The following is a 20,838-nucleotide window of genomic DNA, read 5'->3' on the forward strand; positions in this document are numbered from 1 at the left end:
TTATTTCCTCTTCATTTCCTAGTTGTTTTTTTAGTGGTTACCATGGGGATTACAATGAACATCCTAAGGTTAACAGCTGATTTATCATCTGAAACCATGGAGACCAGAAACCAGGATGACATATTTAAAATACCAACAGGAAAACAGAAAACAAAAAGCCTGGCAGTCAATAATTGCATACCCAGAAATACTATTATTCAAAATTAAGGAGAAGTTAAGACATTCCCAGATAAACAAAAACTAATGAAATTCATTGCTACCAGAACTACTGCCCTACAAGAGATGCTAAAGGGAGTCCTCAGACTAAAACAAAAGAGCACTAGATGAAAACTAGTAAGAAATAAAATAATTGGTAAAGGTAACTCCAAGGTAAATATAAAGACTAGTATTATTGTATTTTATGTAACTCCTCTTTTATGTTTCTTACTAGAGGCCCGGTGCACGAAATTCATACACGGGGGTGGGGTGGTCCCTCAGCCTGGCCTGAACCCTCTCCAAGCTGAGACCCTTCGGGGGATGTCCCACTGCCTCTCGCAATCCAGGACTGCTGGCTCCTAACCACTTGCCTGCCTGTCTGATTGCCCCAACCACCTCTGCCTGCCTGATCACCCCTAACCACCTCTGCCTGCCTGCCTGATCGCCCCTAACTGCTCCCCTGCTGGCCTGATTGCCCCTAACTGCCTCTTCCTCACCCCGCACTCAGGACCCAGGATTCCCTCCTACAGCTGGTCACAGGCACCCAGAACCTGTGCTTCCCTTCCTCTGGCCAGCCACAGGCACCCAGGACCTGGACAGGGGTGGCTTCACCCGGGCTGGCCGCAGCCGTAGGGGACCATGGGCAGGCGGCTTCACCCGGGCTGCAGCCACAGGTGCCCGGGACCACGGGGTAGGTGGCTTGTTCCTCTCCTTGGCTGCAGCCTGGCTGGTTCCCATTCCTCTCTCACAAGCTTATTTGTGCCTGGATGGCCCCCATTCCTCTCTCATGAGCTCATTTGTGCCTGGCTGGTCCCCACTCCTCTCTCCCCCGTGTTAATTGTCTGAGCTTGATGGCGTGAGGGCATGACAACAATTTTCATATTAGCTCTTTATTATATAGGATATGATTTAAAAGATATATAAAACAATAATTATAAATCTATGTTAACAACGTGTAGAGGTGAATTTGTAGCAACAACATAAAATGTGTGTGTGTGTGTGTGTGTACAGAATTGGATAGGAGAAGTTAATGTATGCTATTAAAACTAAGATGGTATAGCCCTGGAGGAACCAAGATGGTGGCATGGATATACACCTGTACTTGCTGCCTCACACAACCACATCAAAACCACAACTAAAAGACAAAATGGATGTCATCCAGAACCGTAGGAAGGCTGGCCGAGTGGAAATTCTGCAACAAGAAGGAAAAAGAAAAGCACATTTGAGACTGGTAGGAGGTGCAGAGGTGCAGAGGTACAGAGACGCACACGAAACGGGCTGGCAACTGGGTGCGCTGTTCTTTTTCAATCTGGAGGGAGATACAAGCTCCCGATTGCTCTGAACTCCAGTTCCGGGCGAGACTCTGGGGACTCAGACTCATACGGGGAGAAACTGGACTATCTGGCATCTGGCAGGAACACGAGGGTGGCTTTCTCTCAGAGGTGCTTGCAGCCATCACTGCTCCTGCACAGGGCGCGGAACATGGAGACTCGGGGACCTTGGGGACCTATCCAATGCAGGGCTGACTGCCCTGGTGATTCCCTGAGACCCCACCCCACCCAATTTACAACCCCACCCAAGCTGTGTGCAGCAGCTTTTGCATATGAATGGCCTGTGCTCTCGCCACCTAAAACCTAACAAACTGCAGCTGGGTCAGAGAGCTTCAGAGCTTCCAAAAGAAGGCCTAAGGCTTGACAGCAGCCTGCATTGCTACACAGCTGGGCCTCATCTGGGCACCTCCAAACCCCAAACAAAGAGGAGGAATCTACAGATGTCTCTGTAGCTCCTGCTGGGTGGCCCAGCCAGCCTGGTCTCCCCCAACTGCCCTCTCCTGCAGGCCCGGTCCCCCCCAACTGCCCTTCCCTGCAGGCCTTGTCCCTTCCAACTGCCCTCCCTGCTGGCCTGGTTGCCCTCAACTGCCCTCCCCTGCAGGCCTGGTTCCCCCCAACTGCCCTCCCCTGCAGGCCTGGTCTCCTCCAACTGCAGGCCTGGTCCCCCCCAACTGCCCTTCTCTGCTGGCCTGATCGCCCCTAACTGCCCTACCTTGCAGGCCTGATCCCTTCCAACTGCCTTCCACTGCTAGCCATCTTGTGGTGGCTATCTTGTGTCCACATGGGGGCGGCCAACTTTGACCACATGAGGTGGCCATCTTGTGTGTTGGAGTGATGGTCAATTTGCATATTGCCTCTTATTATTATATATATCCTATATAATATAATAAAGTATATTATATAGGATATATATATATATATAATAAATTACATCCTATATAATATATCCTATATAATATATATATATACACACACACACAAAGGAATCAATAAACATTATAAAAGAAATTAAAATATATAGTTTTAAAAAATAGCCCTAGCCAGTTTGCTCAGTGGATAGAGCATTGGCCTGTGAACTAGAGAGTCCCAGGTTTGATTCCAGTTGGGGGCATGTGCCTCCATTGCAGGCTCAATTCCTAGCTCTGGTTGGGGCATGTGTGTGTGTGGGGGGGGGGGGGGGTGCAACCAGTCGATGTGTCTCTGTCACATTGATGTTTCCCTTTCTCTGTCTCTCCCCCTCCCACTCTCTCTAAAAATCAATGGAAAAAATCCTCAGGTGAGGATTAACAAAACAAAAGATAGACATTTAGTACTATAAACTTCTCTAATGGAGGTGTCCACAGATTGATATGTTCTTTTCATTTTCATTCAGCTCAAAATATTTCCCAATTATTCTTTATCTAGATGTGTGTAATTCATTTTCCAAATACAGTATAGCAGGATTTTCTAAGGATTTTACTGTTACTGATTTCTTAAAATATTTTTTATTGAATTTTTTTTATGGTCATTATAGGTGTTGTTTTTTTAAATAATTAAATCTTTATTGTTCAGATTATTACAGTTGTTCCTCTTTTTCCCCCCCCATAGCTCCCCTCCACCCGATTCCCACCCACCCTCTGCCCTCACCCCCCCTCCCACTGTCCTCATCCATAGGTGCACGATTTTTGTCCAGTCTCTTCCCACAACCCCCCCACCCCTTCCCCCCCAAGAATAGTTAGTCCACTCCCTTTCTATGCCCCTGATTCTATTATAATCACCAGTTTATTCTGTTTATCAGATTATTTATTCACTTGATGTTTACATTCACTTGATAGATGTGTATTTGTTGTTCATCATTTGTATCTTTACCTTTTTCTTCTTCTTCCTCTTCTTAAAGGATACCTTTCAGCATTTCATATAATCCTGGTTTGGTGGTGATGAACTCCTTTAGCTTTTCCTTATCTGTGAAGCTCTTTATCTGACCTTCAATTTTGAATGATAGCTGTGCTGCATAAAGTAATCTTGGTTGTAGGTTCTTGGCATTCATCACTTTGAATATTTCTTGCCACTCCCTTCTGGCCTGCAAAGTTTCTGTTGAGAAATCAGCTGACAGTCATATGGGTATTCCCTTGTAGGTAACTGAGTTTCTTTCTCTTGCTGCTTTTAAGATTCTCTCTTTGTCTTTTGCTCTTGGCATTTTAATTATGATGTGTCTTGGTGTGGTCCTCTTTGGATTCCTTTTGTTTGGGGTTCTCTGCGCTTCCTGGACTTGTAAGTCTATTTCTTTCACCAGGTAGGGGAAGTTTTCTGTCATTATTTCTTCAAATAGGTTTTCAATGTCTTGCTCTCTCTCTTCTTCTGGCACCCTTATAATTCAGATGTTGGTACGCTTGAAGCTGTCCCAGAGGCTCCTTACACTATCTTCGTATTTTTGGATTCTTTTTTCATTTTGCTTTTCCGGTTGGATATTTTTTGCTTCTTCATATTTCAAATCTTTGGCTTGATTCTTGCAATCCTCTAGTCTGCTGTTGGAACTCTGCATAATATCCTTTATTTCAGTCAGTGTATGCTTAATTTCTAGTTGGTCCTTTTTCATACCCTCGATGGTCTCACTAGATTTCTTGAGGATCTCACTACATTTATCGGCGGTCTCACCCGTCTTTTTGAGGGTCTTACTAAATTTGTCAGCGGTTTCTAGAAAGTTCTTGAAAAACCTTAAAAGTGTGGTTTTGAACTCTATATCCAATAGTTTGCTTTCCTCCATTTCTGTCATTTGTGTCCTATTTCTTTGTCTCCGCATTTTTTATGCTTCCCTGTGTTGATAGAGTGGCTTTCTGTGCTAGATGTCCTATAGAGCCCAGTGGCTCAGCCTCCCCAATTACCTGAGGTGGACACTCTTGGTGCACCCCCTGTGGGCTTTGTGCACAGTCTTGTTGTAGTTAAGCCTTGATTGTTATAGGTATCACTGGGAGGAATTGACCTCCAGGCCAATTGGTTGTGAGAATCAGCTGTGTCTGCAGTGGGAGAACTTCTGTGCTGGAGACACCCCTCTGGGGCAAGACTTGCTTCAATGGGGCTTTGGTGCTCACTGAGTCTGCCCCCTGAGTGTGTCCCTTATGGATCTGAGGAGTTGTAATCTGGATGGTCCCACTCTGACCACTGGGCACACTGGCTCCTGGATCTCTAAGGAGGTGCTAATCTAGCCTCTGCCTGAGGCTATACAGCAGGAGCCAGGTGTGAAGCAATGCAAGTTGCCTGGGGCCTTGGGCCAGCTGCTATTTGTTAGGTAATTTTCAGATTGCAAAGGGCCAGGCCTTTCATATGCAAAAGTCTCCCTGCAGCTTGCGGCTTGGGCGGGGCGGGGTCCCAGGGGATCAACAGGGTAGAGCAAGCAGCTATGGCTGCCCTCAGAGGCCCCGCTTCTCAGTGTCCTGGCAATCCCTGTAAGCACCTCTGAGAAAAAGCCGCCCCCGAGTTCCCACCGATGCCAGACAGTCCAGTTTCTCCCATATGAGTCTGGGTCCCCAGAGACTCACCCAGAACTGGAGCTCAGAGCTTGAGACTCCCTCCTGATTGAAAAAGACAACCATGTCCTCAGCCACCAGCCCTCTCTGCATGCGCCTCCGTACCTCTGTACTTCCGCACTGCACCTTCTCTGAGTCTTGGTATGCTTTTCTCTTTCCTTCTATTTGTAGAATTTCCACTTAGCCGATCTTCCTGTGGTTTTGGATGATGTCCATTCCGTCTTTTAGTTGTATTCTTGAAGTGGTTGTGCGAGGCAGAAATCTCTGGTGTTTACCTATACCGCCATCTTGGTTTTCCTTTTTATTGAATTTTTAAAAATTAATCTTTATTGTTGAGATTATTACAGATGTCCCTCTTCTCCCCCCTCCCCATAGCTCCCCAACACCCGGTTCCCACCTTACCCCAGGCACTCACCACCCTATTGTCTGTGTCCACAGGTAATGCATATAAGATCTTTGTCTAATCTCTTCCCACACCCCCCCACACACCTTCTTCCCTCTGAGAATCGTCAGTCTGTTCCATTTCCATGCCTCTGATTCTATTATATTCACCAGTTTATTCTGTTAATCAAGATTTTTGATTTGATTTTTAGATTCAGTTGTTGATAGATAAATATTTGTTGTCTTTGTTGTTCTTTTTTTTTTTCTCTTTTTTTTTTTACCTTTTTCTTCTTCTTCCTCTTCTTAAAGAATACCCTTCAGCATTTCATATAATACTGGTTTGGTGGTGATGAACTCCTTTAGCTTTTTCTAGTCTGTGAAGCTTTGACCTTCAATTCTAAATAATAGCGTTGCTGGGTAGAGTAATCTCAGTTGTAGGTTCTTGCTATTCATCACTTTGAATATTTATTGCCATTCCCTTCTGGCCTGCATAGTTTCTGTTGAGAAATCAGCTGACAGTCATATGGGTATTCCCTTGTAGGTAACTAACTGTCTTTCTCTTGCTGCTTTTAAGATTCTCTCTTTGTCTTTTGCTCCTGGCATTTTAATTATGATGTGTCTTGGTGTGGTCCTCTTTGGATTCCTTTTGTTTTGGGTTCTCTGTGCATCCTGGACTTGTAAGTCTATTTCTTTCACCAGGTAAGGGAATGTCATTATTTCTTCAAATAGGTTTTTAATATCTTGCTCTCTCTCTTCTTCTGGCACCCCCATAATTCATATGTTGGTACACTTGAAGTTGTCCCAGAGACTCCTTACTATCTTCATATTTTTGGATTCTTTTTTCTTTTTGCTCTTTTGGTTGGGTGTTTTTTGCTTCCTTATATTTCAAATCATTGATTTGGTTCTTGGGATCCTCTAGTCTACTTTGACTCTCTGTATATTATTCTTTATTTCAGTCAGTGTATGCTTAGTTTCTGACTAGTCCTTTTCCATTTTTTTGGCATTCACACTAAGATCCTTAAAAGTCTAAGTTCCTTGGAAGTTTCTAGAAGATTCCTGAGTAACCTTATAGCTGTGGTTTTGAACTCTATATCTAGTAGTTTTCTTTATTCCATTCCTTTCATTTATGACATGTTTCGTTGTCTCTGCATTTTGGCTGCTTCCCTGTGTTTGTTTCTATGTATTGGGTAGCTGCTAAATCTCCTTGAGTTGATAGAGTGGCCTTGTGTAGTAGGTGTCCTAAAGGGCCCAGTGGCTCAGCCTCCCCAGTCACCTGAGGTGGACACTCTTGGTACACCCCTTTGTGAGCTGTGTGCACAGCCTTGTTTTAGTGGAGCCTTAATTGCTGTTGGTGTCACTGGGAGGAATTGACCTCCAGGCCAATTGTCTGTGGGGACCAGCTGCGACTACAGTGAGAGAGCTGCTGTGCAGGAGACACCCTTATGGAGCAGGACTTGATTCGGTGGGGCTTTGGTGCTGAGTCTGCCCCTTGAGTGTGTCGCTTATGGATGTGAAGAGTTGTAATCTGGATGGTCTCACACTGACCACTGGGTATACTGGCTCTTGGGCCTCCAGGGAGGTGCAAAGTCAGCCACTGCCTGGGGCCATCCAGCAGGAGCTACAGAAAGATCTGCAGATCCTTCTCTTTGTATCAGGTTTGGAAGTGCCCACATGAGGTCCAGCTGTGAAGCAAGGCAGGCTGGTGCTGGTGCCAGTCTTGGGCCTTTTATTGATAGGTTTGGGGTTCCCTGACCCAGCTGCAGCTTGTTTGACAGATTTTTAGCCTGAGAAAGGACAGGCCATTTGTATGCAAAAGCCGCTGCACACAGCTTGGGTGAGGTTGTAAACTGGATGAGGCAGGGTCTTAGGAAATCACCAGGGTGAAGCAAACAGAAATGGCTGACAGTCAGCTCTGCACTCGTTAGGTCCCAGCATGGGAACAATGACCACTGCGAGCACCTCTATCTGGAAGAAAGCCGCTCCTGTGTTCTTGTCCCAAAACCAGATAGTCCAGTTTCTCCCCATATGTGTCTGAGTCTCCAGAGCCTTGCCCGGCACTGGGCCTCAGTGGGTGAGGGAGCTTGTAAATTCAGTTCGTGGTGCCAGCCTTTTAAGAGAAGCAGCTGGGTCTCCAGTAGCCTGGGTGTCACTCAGCCCCAATCCACACCTGTTTTTACAGCCTGTAGTTCTTACTGCTCATAGGGACTTCTTTCCCCAGCTCTGGAACCTGGGGCTGGGACCCCTTGCTCCTCTGGGTGGCCTCCGCAGAGGTGATCTCCCTCCTGATTAAAACAGCGGCATGCGGAGTGCTGGGCCAGCCCGTTCTGCGCCTCCGCACCTCCACCAGTCTCAGCGTGCTTTCTTCTTTACTTCTCTAATTGTAGTATTTCCATTCAGCCAGCTTTCTGGTGGTTCTGGATGATGGTTGTCCTGTATTTTAGTTGTAACTTGGATGTGGCTGTGGGAGGTAGCGAGTACAGGTATTTACCTATGCCACCATCTTGGTTTTCCGAGTCTATTAAATTTTTTTATAAGGGGGCGAGAGAGTGAGAGAAACATTGATGTGAGTGCAGCTGCCTCTGGCATGCACCACATTGGGGACCAAGCCCTGACCTTAATTGAACTGGTGACCTTTCAGTGCTCAGGAGAAAGCTCAACCAACTGAGCCATACTGGTCAGGGCTGTTAATTGATTTTTTAAAAAATAAGTTTTATTTTTTATTTATTTATTTATTTAATTTATTTTTCCATTGATTTTTAGGAAGAGTGGAAGAGAGAGCGAAAGACAGAGAGAAACATCGATGTGAGAGAAACACATCGATTGGTTGCCTCCAGGGAGGAGCCTGCAACCAAGGTACGTGGCCTTGACCAGAATCGAAACCGGGACCCTTTGGTCACAGGCCGATGCTCTATCCACTGAGCCAAACTGGCTAGAGTTGTTAATTGATTTTTAATATAATTCCATTGTGATCAGAGCATACTTTGTATGACTTGAATCCTTTTTGATTTATTGATGCTTGTTTTAAGGCCCAGAATATGATTTGTCTTGATAAATGTTTTATGTGCACTTGAAAATATGTAACTTATTCGGTGGAGTATTCTCTCAATGTCAATCAGGACAAGTTGGTTGATAGACTGTGTTATTCAAGTCTATTATTTCCTGGCTGATTATTTGTCTACTCATCTTTCAGTCACTGAAAGAGTAGTATTGGAATCTCTGACTATAATTGTGGTTGTCTTTTCTTGCAGTTCTATCAGTTTTTGTTTTATATATTTTGAAGCACTCTTATTAGGCCCATGGACATTTAGGATTATTATGTCCTTGATTAATTAACCCCTTCATTATGAACTGATCTTCTTTATCCCTGGTAATATTCTTTGCTCTGAAATCAACCTTGTCTGATATTATTGTAGCCTTCCTAGCTTTCTTTTGATTAGCATAAGCATTGGGTATCTTTACTTTTATTCTATTTGAATTTTTATATTAAAGTACATTTTTGTCCTGGCTGGCATGGCTCAGTGATGAGAGTGTTGGCCTGTGCACTGGAGAATCACAGGTTCGATTCCTGGTCAAGGACCCATACCTAGGTTGCAGGTTTGATCTCGAGCTCCAGTCATGGCATATGCAGCAGGCAACCAATCAATGTGTCTCCCTCACATTAATGTGTCTCTCTCTTTCTCCCTTTTACTCTTTCTAAAAATCAATGGAAATAATATCCTCAGGCCTGACCGGTGTGGCTCAGTAGTTGAGTGGCGATCCAGGAACCAAGAGATAGCTGGTTTGATTCATGGTCAGGACACATGCCTATGCCCAGGTTGCCAGCTCAATCCCTAGTGGGGACTGTGCAAGAGGCAGCCAATTGATGATGTTCTTTTCTTATCGATGTTTCTTTCTCTCTATTCCTCTCCCTTCCTCTCTCTCTCTCTAAAAAGAAAAAATCAATAAAAACATATACATATATAAAATATCCTCGGGTAAGGATTAAAAATTAATTAATTAATTAATTAAAGTAATTTCTTGCCCTGGCAGGGTAGCTCTATTGGTTAGAGTGTCATCCCAATATACCAAGGTTGCAGGCTCAATCTCCAGTCAGGGCACATACGGAAATCAACCAATGAATGCATAAATAAATGAAACAACAGAATGATGTTTCTCTCTCTTTCTCCTCCTCTTTCTCTAAAAACATCAGTAAATAAAAATTTAAAAATAAATAAGTACATTTCTTTAAAAAAAATTTTTTTTATTGATTTCAGAGAGGAAGAGAGAGGGAGAAAGAGAGAGAAACATCAGTGATGAGAGAGTCATTGATTGGCTACCTCCTGCACATCCCACATCGAGCCTACAACCTGAGCATGTGTTCTGACCAGGAATTGAACTGTGATCTCCTGGTTCATAGGTCAACACTCAACCACTGAGCCACGCCTGCTGGGCTAAAGTACATTTCTTACAGGCAGCATATAATTGGGTCTTGCTTTATTCTCCATTCTGACATCTCTCTGCCTTCTAATTGGTTGTTTAGATCATTTACCTTTAATGTGATTTTGATATAGTTAGGTTTCAGTTTATCATCCTATTGGGGTTTTTAGTTCTATCATCTGCTCTTTGTTCCCCTTTTCCTCTTTTTCTACCTTCTTTGGGGTTGAGTATTTTTATTTTAGTCCTCATGCAAGGATGTTTTTGATTTTTAGAGAGAGAGAATCATCAGTGTAAAAGAAAAACATCAATCAGTTGCCTCCTGTAGGCACCATGGCCAGGGATCAAACCTGCAACCTAGGTATGTGCCCTGACTGGAGATTAAACCTGCAACCTTTTGGTGCACAGGATGACACTCCAGCCAACTGAGCCACCTGAGTCAGGGCACTTGAGTATTTTTTATTTCATTTTATCTCTTTTGTTGGCTTAGTAGCTATAATTGTTATTTCACTAATTGGTTTAGGATTTATAGTATACATCTTTAACTTACCACAGTCCACTTCAACACAGGAACTAACCAGGCCTCAAATGTGGCCCTGGGGCAACTGCCAACACAGCTCTCCAGGAGGAAGGGCCCATCTGTCATCCCAGTCTGCCTTACCCTTGGGAAGTCATCACACTGCTCAGGGCCTCAGCTTACTCATTTGTAAACTGGGGTGGTCCCACCTGCCCTGCATAGCTCAAAATAGTGTTCTGTTCTAGGAGTAAGGGAAGAAAACATGCTAAGTCTCTAATATTAAGACCCCAACCCTTTCCACACACTGGCCTAGCCAATGTGACCACTAGGCCTGCTCCTAGGACCACTAAGTCTCAAGATACATGGTTAGAAGCCCTAGGGGTGAGGACAAAGGTTGGGTGTGTGGGCAGCCAAGGAGGCCTGGGTTCTAAAACCTATCACCTGAGTGAGGAAGGACATGAAGTTGAGGAGAATAAATACCAGGGCTTCTGAGACAGACCAGTAAGCCAGGACACGTGGAATGGAGAAACTGAGGCAAATAACTGAACAAACTGGCAGAGCAATTTATAACAAATAGAGAAAATCATCTCCTTAGAGATAACCTCTAGGCCCCAGTTGTATTTCAGTTCCAGGCCCAGAAAAGCAGCAAAATCATGTGGGTGACACCAGGACCAGCTGCAATGACTAACGACCTCCTGCCCTGGCACTGACTGATCAATAGCGACCATGACCCTCAAAAACCACACCTGGGATTAAAAATGGATGTAATGGCAGAGTAAGTGGATGCTGCACAGCAAGCTCCCAGGACCAAACTGGAATTACAACTAAAATATAGAAAAACTTCCTGAACAATCAACAGAAGACTCACTGGAGAGAACCCTGATAACTGAGGATGGAAAGTGGAGACCACATAGAGACTGGTAGGAGGGACAGAGGCGCAAAAGCTGGGCTCCCACAGACAGCAACTGAAGTTCCGGAGAGATATCTTGACTGTGGGGAGTTGCCACTGAAAACTCTGGGGCCTAATCCAAAGCTGGAACCCCCAGCAGAGAGCACCAGAACTGAGAAGGGTACCCACATAAATCTGGCTGTGAAAAGCAGTGGGGTTGCTGTCTGCCAGGGAGAGACGCTGGAAATGCAGGCACTCTCTTAAAGGGCCAACGCACAATATTCTCTGTGGAGCCATGCACCTTGTGCTCCAGCAGAGGGAGGGCAGGGTGGCCTGGAGCTCTTGGGTTAGAGCTCAGAAGGCAGACGCTCCAGTTCGTGCTGAGTCATTCCCTCACACTGTGGAGGTCATCTTTCTCACTTAGACATTTGCTATATAGGTGGCTTTTCCTGGGAGGAAGACAACTGACCCACCCTATTAGAAAACAACTTGCCCTATGGTGCGAAATTTCTAAGGCCCATTAAGAGACTAAGAATGACAGCCTCCTAGCAGAAGCAATTGCCCCACCCTATTGTAATAACTCTCGCCACACCTGTGGATGATTACCTGAGGGCTGTTCAAGGCAGAATCCTATCTGTCTGTAGGCAGAGGTGGTCTCTGGAAGCTTTGAGTCATTGCCTGATCCAATTAGTCAGAAACAGCATTTGACACTGTCCTGCACTAGAGATTGAGAGGAACAGCAGATCTACCTAATACATATTCACAAACCCAAATAAGCAGCCAAAATGAGGAGACAAAGAAACAATCCCCAAGTAAAAGAACAAGAGAATTCTCCAGAAGAGCTAAATGAAATGGAGATAACAAATATATCTGATACAGAGTTTAAAATAATGATGGTGAAGATGCTCAAAATCATGAGAAAAAAATATAGTAACTATGAAAACAGAAAAAGAGAATGACATGGCACAAATAAAATACACATTAGAAGAAATACACAGCAGATTAAGGGAAGCTGAGGATAGAATCAGTGGATTAGAAGACAGGGTTGAAAAACTCAATCAGAGAACCATAAAGAAAAAAATTAAAAAACAGGAGGACAGCTTAAAGAGCCAATGGGACAACAAGAAAAGTAACAATACTCAAATAGTAGGTGTGCCAGAAGAGACAGAAAGGGAGGAAGGAATAGAGACCATGTTTGAAGAAATAATGGCCATATGACTGTCAGCTGATTTCTCAACAGAAACTATGCAGGCCAGAAGGGAATGACAAGAAATATTCAAAGTGATGAATAGCAAGAACCTACAACCAAGATTACTTTACCCAGAAAAGCTATCATTCAGAATTGAAGGTCAGATAAAGAGCTTCACAGACTAGAAAAAGCTAAAGGAGTTCATCACCACCAAACCAGCATTATATGAAATGCTGAAAGGTATCCTTTAAGAAGAGGAAGAAGAAGAAAAAGGTAAAGATAAAAATTATGAACAATAAATACATATCTATCAACAAGTGAATCTAAAAATCAAGTGAATAAAAACCTGATGAACAGAATAAACTGGTGATTATAATAGATTCGGGGCATAGAAAGGGAGTGAACTAACAATTCTCGGAGGGAAAGGCATGTGGGGGGTGCGGGAAAAGACCAGACAAAAATCGTACACCTATGGATGAGGACAGTGGGTGGGTAAGGGCAGAAGGTGGGGTGGGAACCGGGTGGAGGGGAGCTATGGGGGGAAAAAAGAGGAAGAACTGTAATAATCTGAACAATAAAGATTAAAAAATAAAAATTAAAATAATAATAATAATAATGGCAGAAAACTTCTCTAACCTGGTGAAGGAAAAAGTCACACAAGTTCAGGAGGCACAGAGAGTCCCAAGCAAGAAGAACTCAAATTGGCCCATGCCCAGACACATCATAATTAAAATACCAAAAATTAAAGACAAAGAGAGAATCTTAAAGGCAGCAAGAGAAAAGCAAATTATTACCTACAGAGGAACCCCCATAAGGCTGACACCTGATTTCTCATCAGAAACTCTACAGGCCAGAAGGGAATGGCATGAAGTACTCAAGGTAATGGAAAGCAAGAACCTGAAGCCAAGATTACTATATCCAGCAAGTCTATCATTCAAAATAGATGGTGAAATAAAGAGCTTCCAAGACTAAATAAATAAATAAGTAAATAAAAGGCTAAAGGAGGACATCACCACCAAGCCAGCATTACAAAAAAGGCTAAAGGGACTGCTATAATGAGGAGAAGAAATAGAGAGAGAAACCTAGGGATACAGAATTAAAATGGCAATAAGTACCTATCGATAATAACCTTAAATGTAAATCTATCAAATGCCCCAATCAAAAGACATAGGATAGCTGAATGGATACAAAAATATGACCCTACTATATGTTGTCTACAAGAGACCCACTTCAGAACAAAAGACTCACAGAGGATGAGAGTGAAGGGATGGAAAAAATTTTCCATATAAATGGAAAAGAAAAAAAAGCTGGAGTAGCAATATTCATACCTGACAAAATAGACTTCAAAATGAAGGCCATCACAAGAAACAACAAAGGTCACCACATAATACTCAAGGGATCAATCCAACAAGAGGATATAACCCTCTTGTTGAGTAAACAGGTAAGCACTCAATATAGCTGCAGCAATCTTGAGAAAGAAGAACAAAGTTGGAGGGATCACAATACCAGATATCAAGTTATACTACAAAGCCACTGTACTGAAAATAGGCTGGTACTGGCACAAGAACAGGCATATAGATCAACGGAACAGAATAGAGAACCCAGAAATCAACCCAAGACATTACGCTTATTAATAGTTACAAAGGAGCCAAGAGCACACAATAGAGTCAAGACAGTCCCTTCAGTAAATGGTGCTGAGAAAATTGGACAGATACATGCAAAAAAATGAAACTAGACCACCAACTCACACCATACACACGAATAAACTCAAAATGGATAAAAGTCCTAAATGTAAGTTGGGAAACCATACAAATCCTAGAAGAAATCATAGGCAGCAAAATCTCAGACAACTCTCGTAGCAATATGTTTATGGATACATCTCCTGGGGCAAAGGAAACTACAGAGAAAATAAACAAATGGGACATCAAAATAAAAAGCTTCTTCACAGCAAAAGAAACCATCAACAAAACAAAAAGGGACCCCACTATATGGGAGAACGTATTTGGCAATGATACATCTGATAAAGGGTTAATCTCCAAAATATATAAGGAGCTCATACATCTTAACAAAAGGAAGATAAACAATCCAATTAGCCGAAACCGGTTTGGCTTAATGGATAGAGCATCGGCCTGCGGACTGAAGGGTCCCAGGTTCGATTCCAGTTAAGGGCATGCACCTTGGTTGTGGGCACATCCCCAGTAGGAGATGTGCAGAGGCAGCTGATCGATGTTTCTAACTCTCTATCCCTCTCCCTTCCTCTCTGTAAAAAATCAATAAAATATATTTACAAACAAACAAAAAAATCCAATTAAAAAATGGGCAAAGACACACTTCTCCAAAGTGGACATACAGATGGCCAACAGACATATGAAAAAATGATGAAAGTCACTGATCATCAGAGAGATGCAAATTAAAATGGCAATGAGGTATCACCTCACACCTGTCAGAATGGCTACCATCAACAAATCAACAAATGACAAGTGCTGGTGAGGATGTGCAGAAAAGGGAACCCTCGTGCACTGCTGGTGGGAATGCAGACTGGTGCAGCCAATGTGGAAGACAGTATGGAGTTTCCTCAAAAAATTAAAAATAGAACTGCCATTTGACCCAGTGATCCCACTTCTAGGAATATATCCTAAGAAACCCCAAACACCAATCAGAAAGAATGTATACACCCCTATGTTCATAGCAGCACAATTTACAATAGCTGAGATCTGGAAACAGCCCAAGTGCCCTTCAATAGATGAGTGTATAAAAAAGCTGTGGTACATTTATACCATGGAGTACTATGCAGCAGTAAAAAAAGAAAAATCTCTTACCCTATGAGACAGCATGGAGGGACCTGGAGAGTCTCATGCTAAGTGAAATAAGTCAGTCAGAGAAAGACAAGTATCCCATGATCTCACTCATATATGGAATCTAATCAACAAGATAAACTGATGAGCAGAGTGGATGCAGAGACATGGAAGCATGGAACAGAGTGCGGAATCTCGGAGGGAATGCGGTGGAAGGTGGGTGGGTGGGAGGTAATCAACCAAAGACCTTGTATGCATAAATGCAGGACCCATGAATGCAGACAGTGGGTTGGAAAGGGGAGAGGGTCGGTGGGGGAAATAGGGAGACATGTAATACTTCCAACAATTAAGATTTTTTAAAAAGAAATAATTCTGAGTAATAGCACAAATTGCTATTTTGAAGTACAGTTGGCTTTTGAATAGCACAGGTTAGAACTGTGTGGTCCACTTATAGGGGGACTTTACTTTTAAATAAATACTGTGAATGTGAACAAAACAAAACAAAACAAAAGAAACCACAGCTGGAGCCCTAGCTGGTTTGGCTCAGTGGCTAGAGCGTCAGCCCATGGACTAAAGCTCTATCCTGGATCGATCCCAGGTTTGATCCCGGTCAAAGGCATGTATCTAGGTTGCAGGCTCAACTCGTGGGCATGCAACCAATCGACATGAGACATCAATGTTTCTCTGTCTCTCTCCCTCGCTTCCATTCTCTCTAAAATCAGTTTCCTTGGGTGAGGATTAACAACAAAAACCCCACACACACCTAGAAAATGGATGAATATTCTGCCGTAACCCTCCCCTACGATTCCTGCCTGCAAGAGAGAGAGAAAAGGCTCCAAAGGATGCAGTGTGCACTCCCCTCCTGGGAGCAGGCCCTAGCTTCCCCTCTCCCTCTTCTTCCCCCACAGGCACAAATCTCCTAAACTCTAGGATTCAGAGTTTAGGAGCAGCTCATCCCAGCAGCAGCTCATCCCAGCAGCAGCTCATCCCAGCAGCAGCTCATCCCAGGCTAATCCCCTAAGCCTGTCCCCAAGGCCCTTCTCTGACTTCCCAGCCTCGCTCACCTGTGGCTGCCTCTGTCCCGGTTTTAATTAGCATACCCTCACAGTCACCTGGACTGGTGGTGCGACATTTTTCCTGAAGTCCAGAACCGCTGGTCCTAGAGAGACGAGCTCAGGGCCAGGTCCCTGTCCAGTGACACTTCCAGGGCTTTGACAAGACCTCCGATGTGTGGCCTTCAGCCACGAGTCTGCGATTTCATGTTGTTGGAACCACCATTGTGTCCCTGGGGCTGCAGCTTTCTGTGAGTTTGCTGTGGGGGAACCAAGAAAGGAGGCATTGGCAGATTCCCACAGAAACTGTAATTCCAGGGAAGAGTCTGAGGAGATGAAGAAGGCTGGCATCTCTCAGAGTGCAACGTGACCTTGGAATGTAAGGAATTTCTTTGGGTTGAATTCCATGGAAGTTTGTCACTGAGCTGTGCTCCTGAATATGAAACAGGGATATCTGAGCTAAGGAATAGTTCTCTTGATAAATAAATGATTAACAGATACTGTGGAAAAATAAATTTTAAAAAATGAAACCTATCCATCGGTCCCCACTGCCTTCCAGTGTGAGGCAGGCCTTGCCTGAGGAGGTGGCCTCCCCCTCTGCATGGGCTCCCTACTCTTCAGACTCAAAAGGCTGAGAACGCCAGGAAATCTACCAGGAGCCTCCGAACGCAGGCGTTTGATTCCTTTCCCTTTATCCGAGTCCCCACCAGTCAGGTGGTTGCATCTGGAAGCAAGAGGCCAAAGAACCTACAATCTGGTTCTCAGTGGGAGCATCCAACCTTCCCAGGAAGGACCTTCGGAGACAGGTCAGATCAGACCCAATGGCTTCATTATGTCCATGCCATTGGCTGCCTCTGGCAAAAACAGGGTGACCCATGCCCTACCCGGTGTGGCTCAGTGGGTAGAGCGTTGGCCTGTGGACTGAAGGGTCCTGGGTTTCTTCCGGTCAGGGGCATATGCCCAGGTTGCGGGCTTGATCCCCAGTGGGGGGCAAGCGGGGGGACAGCCAATCAGTGATCCTCTCATTGATGTTTCTATCTCTCCCTTCCTCTCTGAGATCAATACAAATATTTTTTAAAAAAATTGGGGGACCCTGTATCTCCAGTGGCACCTGAGGACCCAGGAGGAGGATCTCGGCCTGGTTCAACTGCAACAACCTTATGTTCTTAGGAGGTTTCCATCACCTGCCAGTCTGGAGTTCCCCCAGTTGTGTGTGATCCTGGGGGGGCGGGGGGGGGGGCCGCTGGTGCAAAACCACACACACGTGAGGTAACTGCGGATTCACCTGCATGTTGTAAGAAATAATAGAGATCCCCTTGTACACTTTGCCTACTTCTCCCAATGATAAAAAAAATAAAACCCTCACCGGAGGACATGTTTTTATTGATTTTAGAGGGAGGAGGGGGAAGGAGAGAAACACGGATCGACTGCCTCCCCTACACGCCCGGAGCGGGGTCGAACCCGCAACCCTTTTGGGGACGATGCTCCCAATAACAACTTTGGCAAAACTATAGTGTAACAAGCCAGAATACTGACATTGGTAAAAATCCACCAATCTTCCGAGATTTATCCGGCAGATGTGTGACATTTCCATGATCAGCCAAGCTTACCCACTCAGCAGGCAGCTGTAACCAGGGTGGCACCCCGCCCCCGCCCCACATGTGCCCCGCCCCCCGAGAGGTGGCCTGAGAAATTAAGGAAGGTGCAGGGCGTGGTGTGCTGCCTCCTGACACATCGCTGCAGCCGGTTACAGACCTTGGGACTGCGGCGCGGGCAGTGCGGTAGGTCCGTGCCGGGCGTGGCGGACGCCACCTGCTAACGGAGGCCGATCGCCCCGGGCAGGGCCCCGGCGGGAGGGACGTGCCCCGGTCGCCAACGCCCGAGCTCAGCGTTAGAAGCGGCTCGGCTCCAGACCTGGGTCCCGAGCGAGGACGCCAGGCCTCGCCGGGAAGGGGAGTCCCGAGCGGGGGCGCTCCACGAGGTCCGCCCCGGGGCACGCCGGGAAACCGCGCGCCCCGCCCCCTCCCGCGCACTCTCCTCCCCCCGCTGCGCAGCTCTCGGCCGCCCCCTGCCGCCGCGGGGTGGGCCCTGCAACCCGCTCCGTCCCCGCCTCCACGCCGCCGGATTGGCTGCGCTCCGAACCTGAGGCTCCGCCCCTTTCCCCGGGTCCTTTGATCACGCGCCTCCGCCTCTTCCGGGGCCCGGGAGCCAAGCGAGGGCGTTCCTGTCCGGGCTGCAGCGGCGGGAGGTAAGGCATGGCCGGTCGGATGGGCTGCAGAGCGCTGGCACGGGTCCACGCCTCGGGGTCCCGGGGTTCCAGGAAGCCGGGGCCCCTCTGCGCTCTTTCCAAGCCTCCCTCCCCCGGCCTGCGCCTCCCAGAGCCCTGGGAACGGCCTGACACTCTCCCCACCTCGACTTGTGTTCTCGACGATGTGCGTGCGACTAAGCAACCTGACCCCACGAACACCGGGGCGGGTAGTTCACACCGTGCCCCCGGGTGGAGACCCAGGCGAACCCGGGTCAGGGACCGTGGGGCACCTGTGTGCAGCCGCCCCAGGACAGTCTCCTTGCATCTGTCCATGGGAGCTGACCCTCTCCTGCTTGTCAGCTCAGGCCAGGAGAGTAGGGACCGGGGCGGAGCCCTGGGTGGGGACCAGAAGGGGGGGGATGCAGTCCAGCCCTGACAACTTGTGTCCACCCGGGCAGGAGACACAGGGAAGACGATGTCCAGGCTGTTTGTCTGGAGCGACACCAGGGACGAGGAGGACGCGTACAGCCTATACCGTAGCCTGGGGAGTGGGGACTGGATCAGGACTGAGACAGGCTCCTTCCAGTGCGCCTACCTCACCCCCTGGGCCACCGTGCAGGACCCTCATGTTTTTACCTGATTCCCCTATTTTGCTTCACTGGATAGGTGCTGGCAGCCCAGCACCCCAGGAGGTCGGGGCAGGAGCTGGGGACCTATGTCTAATCTTTCCCCAGTTTAGAATTGCAAATGTTTGGCCTGCACCTGAGCTGGGCCCCACCCTGATGGGGGGCGGGAGGGTTGGAGCTGAGCAGAACTAAGTCCCTGGGTCTGGGCCTCCCCTAGGTGCCCCTTTACACCCAGGACTTGCTGAGAGTTATTGGGAGGTTAGGGTACCTGGAGGATTCCGTCCCCGTGCCTGGCCCAAGTTTTCATATAGCACCAGCTCCTGGGGAGGACTCCAGGGGCCAGTGTCACTCGCGCTGCAATTGATAACCTCCCTTCCTCCTCCCCAGGGAGCCCAGTGGAGGCGCCCTCCCGAGGCACTGCCCATGCTGACTACACAGTCCTCCAGCTGCTGATGTCATGAGTAACACCACAGTGCCCAGTGCCCCCCAGGCCAACAGCGACTCGATGGTGGGCTATGTGTTGGGCCCTTTTTTCCTCATCACCCTGATCGGGGTGGTGGTGGCTGTGGTAAGGAGCCCCCTCATTCACACATACACCCACACCTTTGCGAAGAAGGGCTGGGTGGGCCAGGTCGTCTGCACACAGCATCCCAAGCTGTCCTGCAGTCGGGTGTGGAGGTGGGTGGGCTGTCCAGGTCTCCCAGCCTCCACAGCGCTGTCTCTGTTACAGGTAATGTATGTCCAGAAGAAAAAGCGGTGAGTGTCCCCGCCCCAGTACTACCTCCCCACATTTGGCTTAAATTTCTTCTCATAGGACCAGAGTTCTCTGCGTCCATGTAAGATGGCCCTCGGCCATCCTGACACAGCCTGCAATCCCTGCCCCCCATTGTTAGGTTTTCCTGCCCTGGCTCAGCTCACCTGCTGGGGAGAGGCCCTTGTCCCAGAGCCTGGGGGAGTGGAGACAGGGCGGTCAGATGTGTAAAGGGGGTGGCCCCTGGGCTGAGCCCCCTCGCCTGCTCCCCAGGGTGGACAGGCTTCGCCATCACCTGCTCCCCATGTACAGCTACGACCCCGCTGAGGAGCTCCATGAGGCTGAGCAGGAGCTACTCTCTGAGGTGGGAGACCCGAAGGTAAGACGGAGCCCGCAGAGGGGGGGGTCTGCTCTGCGCACACACGCACTCACCCCAGAAACCACAGCCTGGTTCTGCCCTCACCCCTCCCCATTTGGATTGATGAGTAGCAAGGCCTCTCCCAGGGGCCTGAGCCCAAGGTGGTCTCCCCCCCAGGTGGTGCACGGCTGGCAGAGTGGCTACCAGCACAAGCGGATGCCCTTACTGGACGTCAAGACCTGACACCCTCACCTTCAGAACCATGGGTCCTGCCGCCTGCTGGTTCCCCTCCCACCTGCCCACCCGGCCCCCGGCTGGGCACTGGGTCTCCACCCCTCCAGCCCATCCCCCTCCGCCTGTAGGCCTTTGCGGGCTGAGCCTGCTCCCAGGCACTGGGGGCTTTTCCTCTTGGGGTGGGCCGCTGTGCCCTGTGGGCCCCTGACTTGGCTTGGGAGCTTCCCATGGTGACAGGGCTGATGTATAGTCTTCAGTATACATATTTTGTAAATAAAATGTTTTGTGGTTAGAGGTGTGATTTCTCCAAGGGCCTGAAATTACCTCCCCCGAGGTGCCTGCTTTTCCTCCTCCTG

The 20,838-nt window shown here is 47.2% G+C and overlaps 1 protein-coding gene and 1 long non-coding RNA gene across 12 annotated transcripts in view; one reads left to right on the forward strand and one right to left on the reverse strand.

Annotated features, from left to right (window-relative positions):
• Positions 1-20,776, forward strand: part of SMIM29 (small integral membrane protein 29) — a 57,855-nt gene extending 37,079 nt beyond the window's left edge. Inside the window, exons 1-6 of one of the 9 annotated variants that reach the window (XM_036316318.1) lie at positions 18,058-18,513; positions 18,972-19,098; positions 19,527-19,647; positions 19,870-19,895; positions 20,164-20,269; positions 20,426-20,776. In XM_036316318.1, coding sequence (XP_036172211.1) covers positions 19,597-19,647; positions 19,870-19,895; positions 20,164-20,269; positions 20,426-20,491 — 249 coding nt within the window. In that variant the 5' untranslated portion in view covers positions 18,058-18,513; positions 18,972-19,098; positions 19,527-19,596 and the 3' untranslated portion in view covers positions 20,492-20,776. The other 8 variants (XM_036316319.1, XM_036316312.1, XM_036316314.1 and 5 more) reach the window with 8 other exon arrangements.
• Positions 686-17,896, reverse strand: LOC118659833. Of its 3 annotated transcripts, XR_004968720.1 has the most exons (3): positions 16,326-17,896; positions 10,374-10,581; positions 686-1,387 (listed from the first exon to the last, which is right to left on the reverse strand). It is a non-coding gene; the product is annotated as an uncharacterized LOC118659833 (long non-coding RNA). The 3 variants fall into 3 exon arrangements; XR_004968721.1 differs by lacking the exon at positions 686-1,387 and having other exon boundaries at positions 10,219-10,576; XR_004968719.1 differs by lacking the exon at positions 686-1,387 and having other exon boundaries at positions 10,219-10,581.
• Positions 20,777-20,838: the final 62 nt, after the last annotated feature.

This window comes from Myotis myotis, unplaced genomic scaffold, assembly GCF_014108235.1.
Source record: "Myotis myotis isolate mMyoMyo1 unplaced genomic scaffold, mMyoMyo1.p scaffold_m19_p_7, whole genome shotgun sequence".
Classification (NCBI taxonomy): domain Eukaryota; kingdom Metazoa; phylum Chordata; class Mammalia; order Chiroptera; family Vespertilionidae; genus Myotis; species Myotis myotis.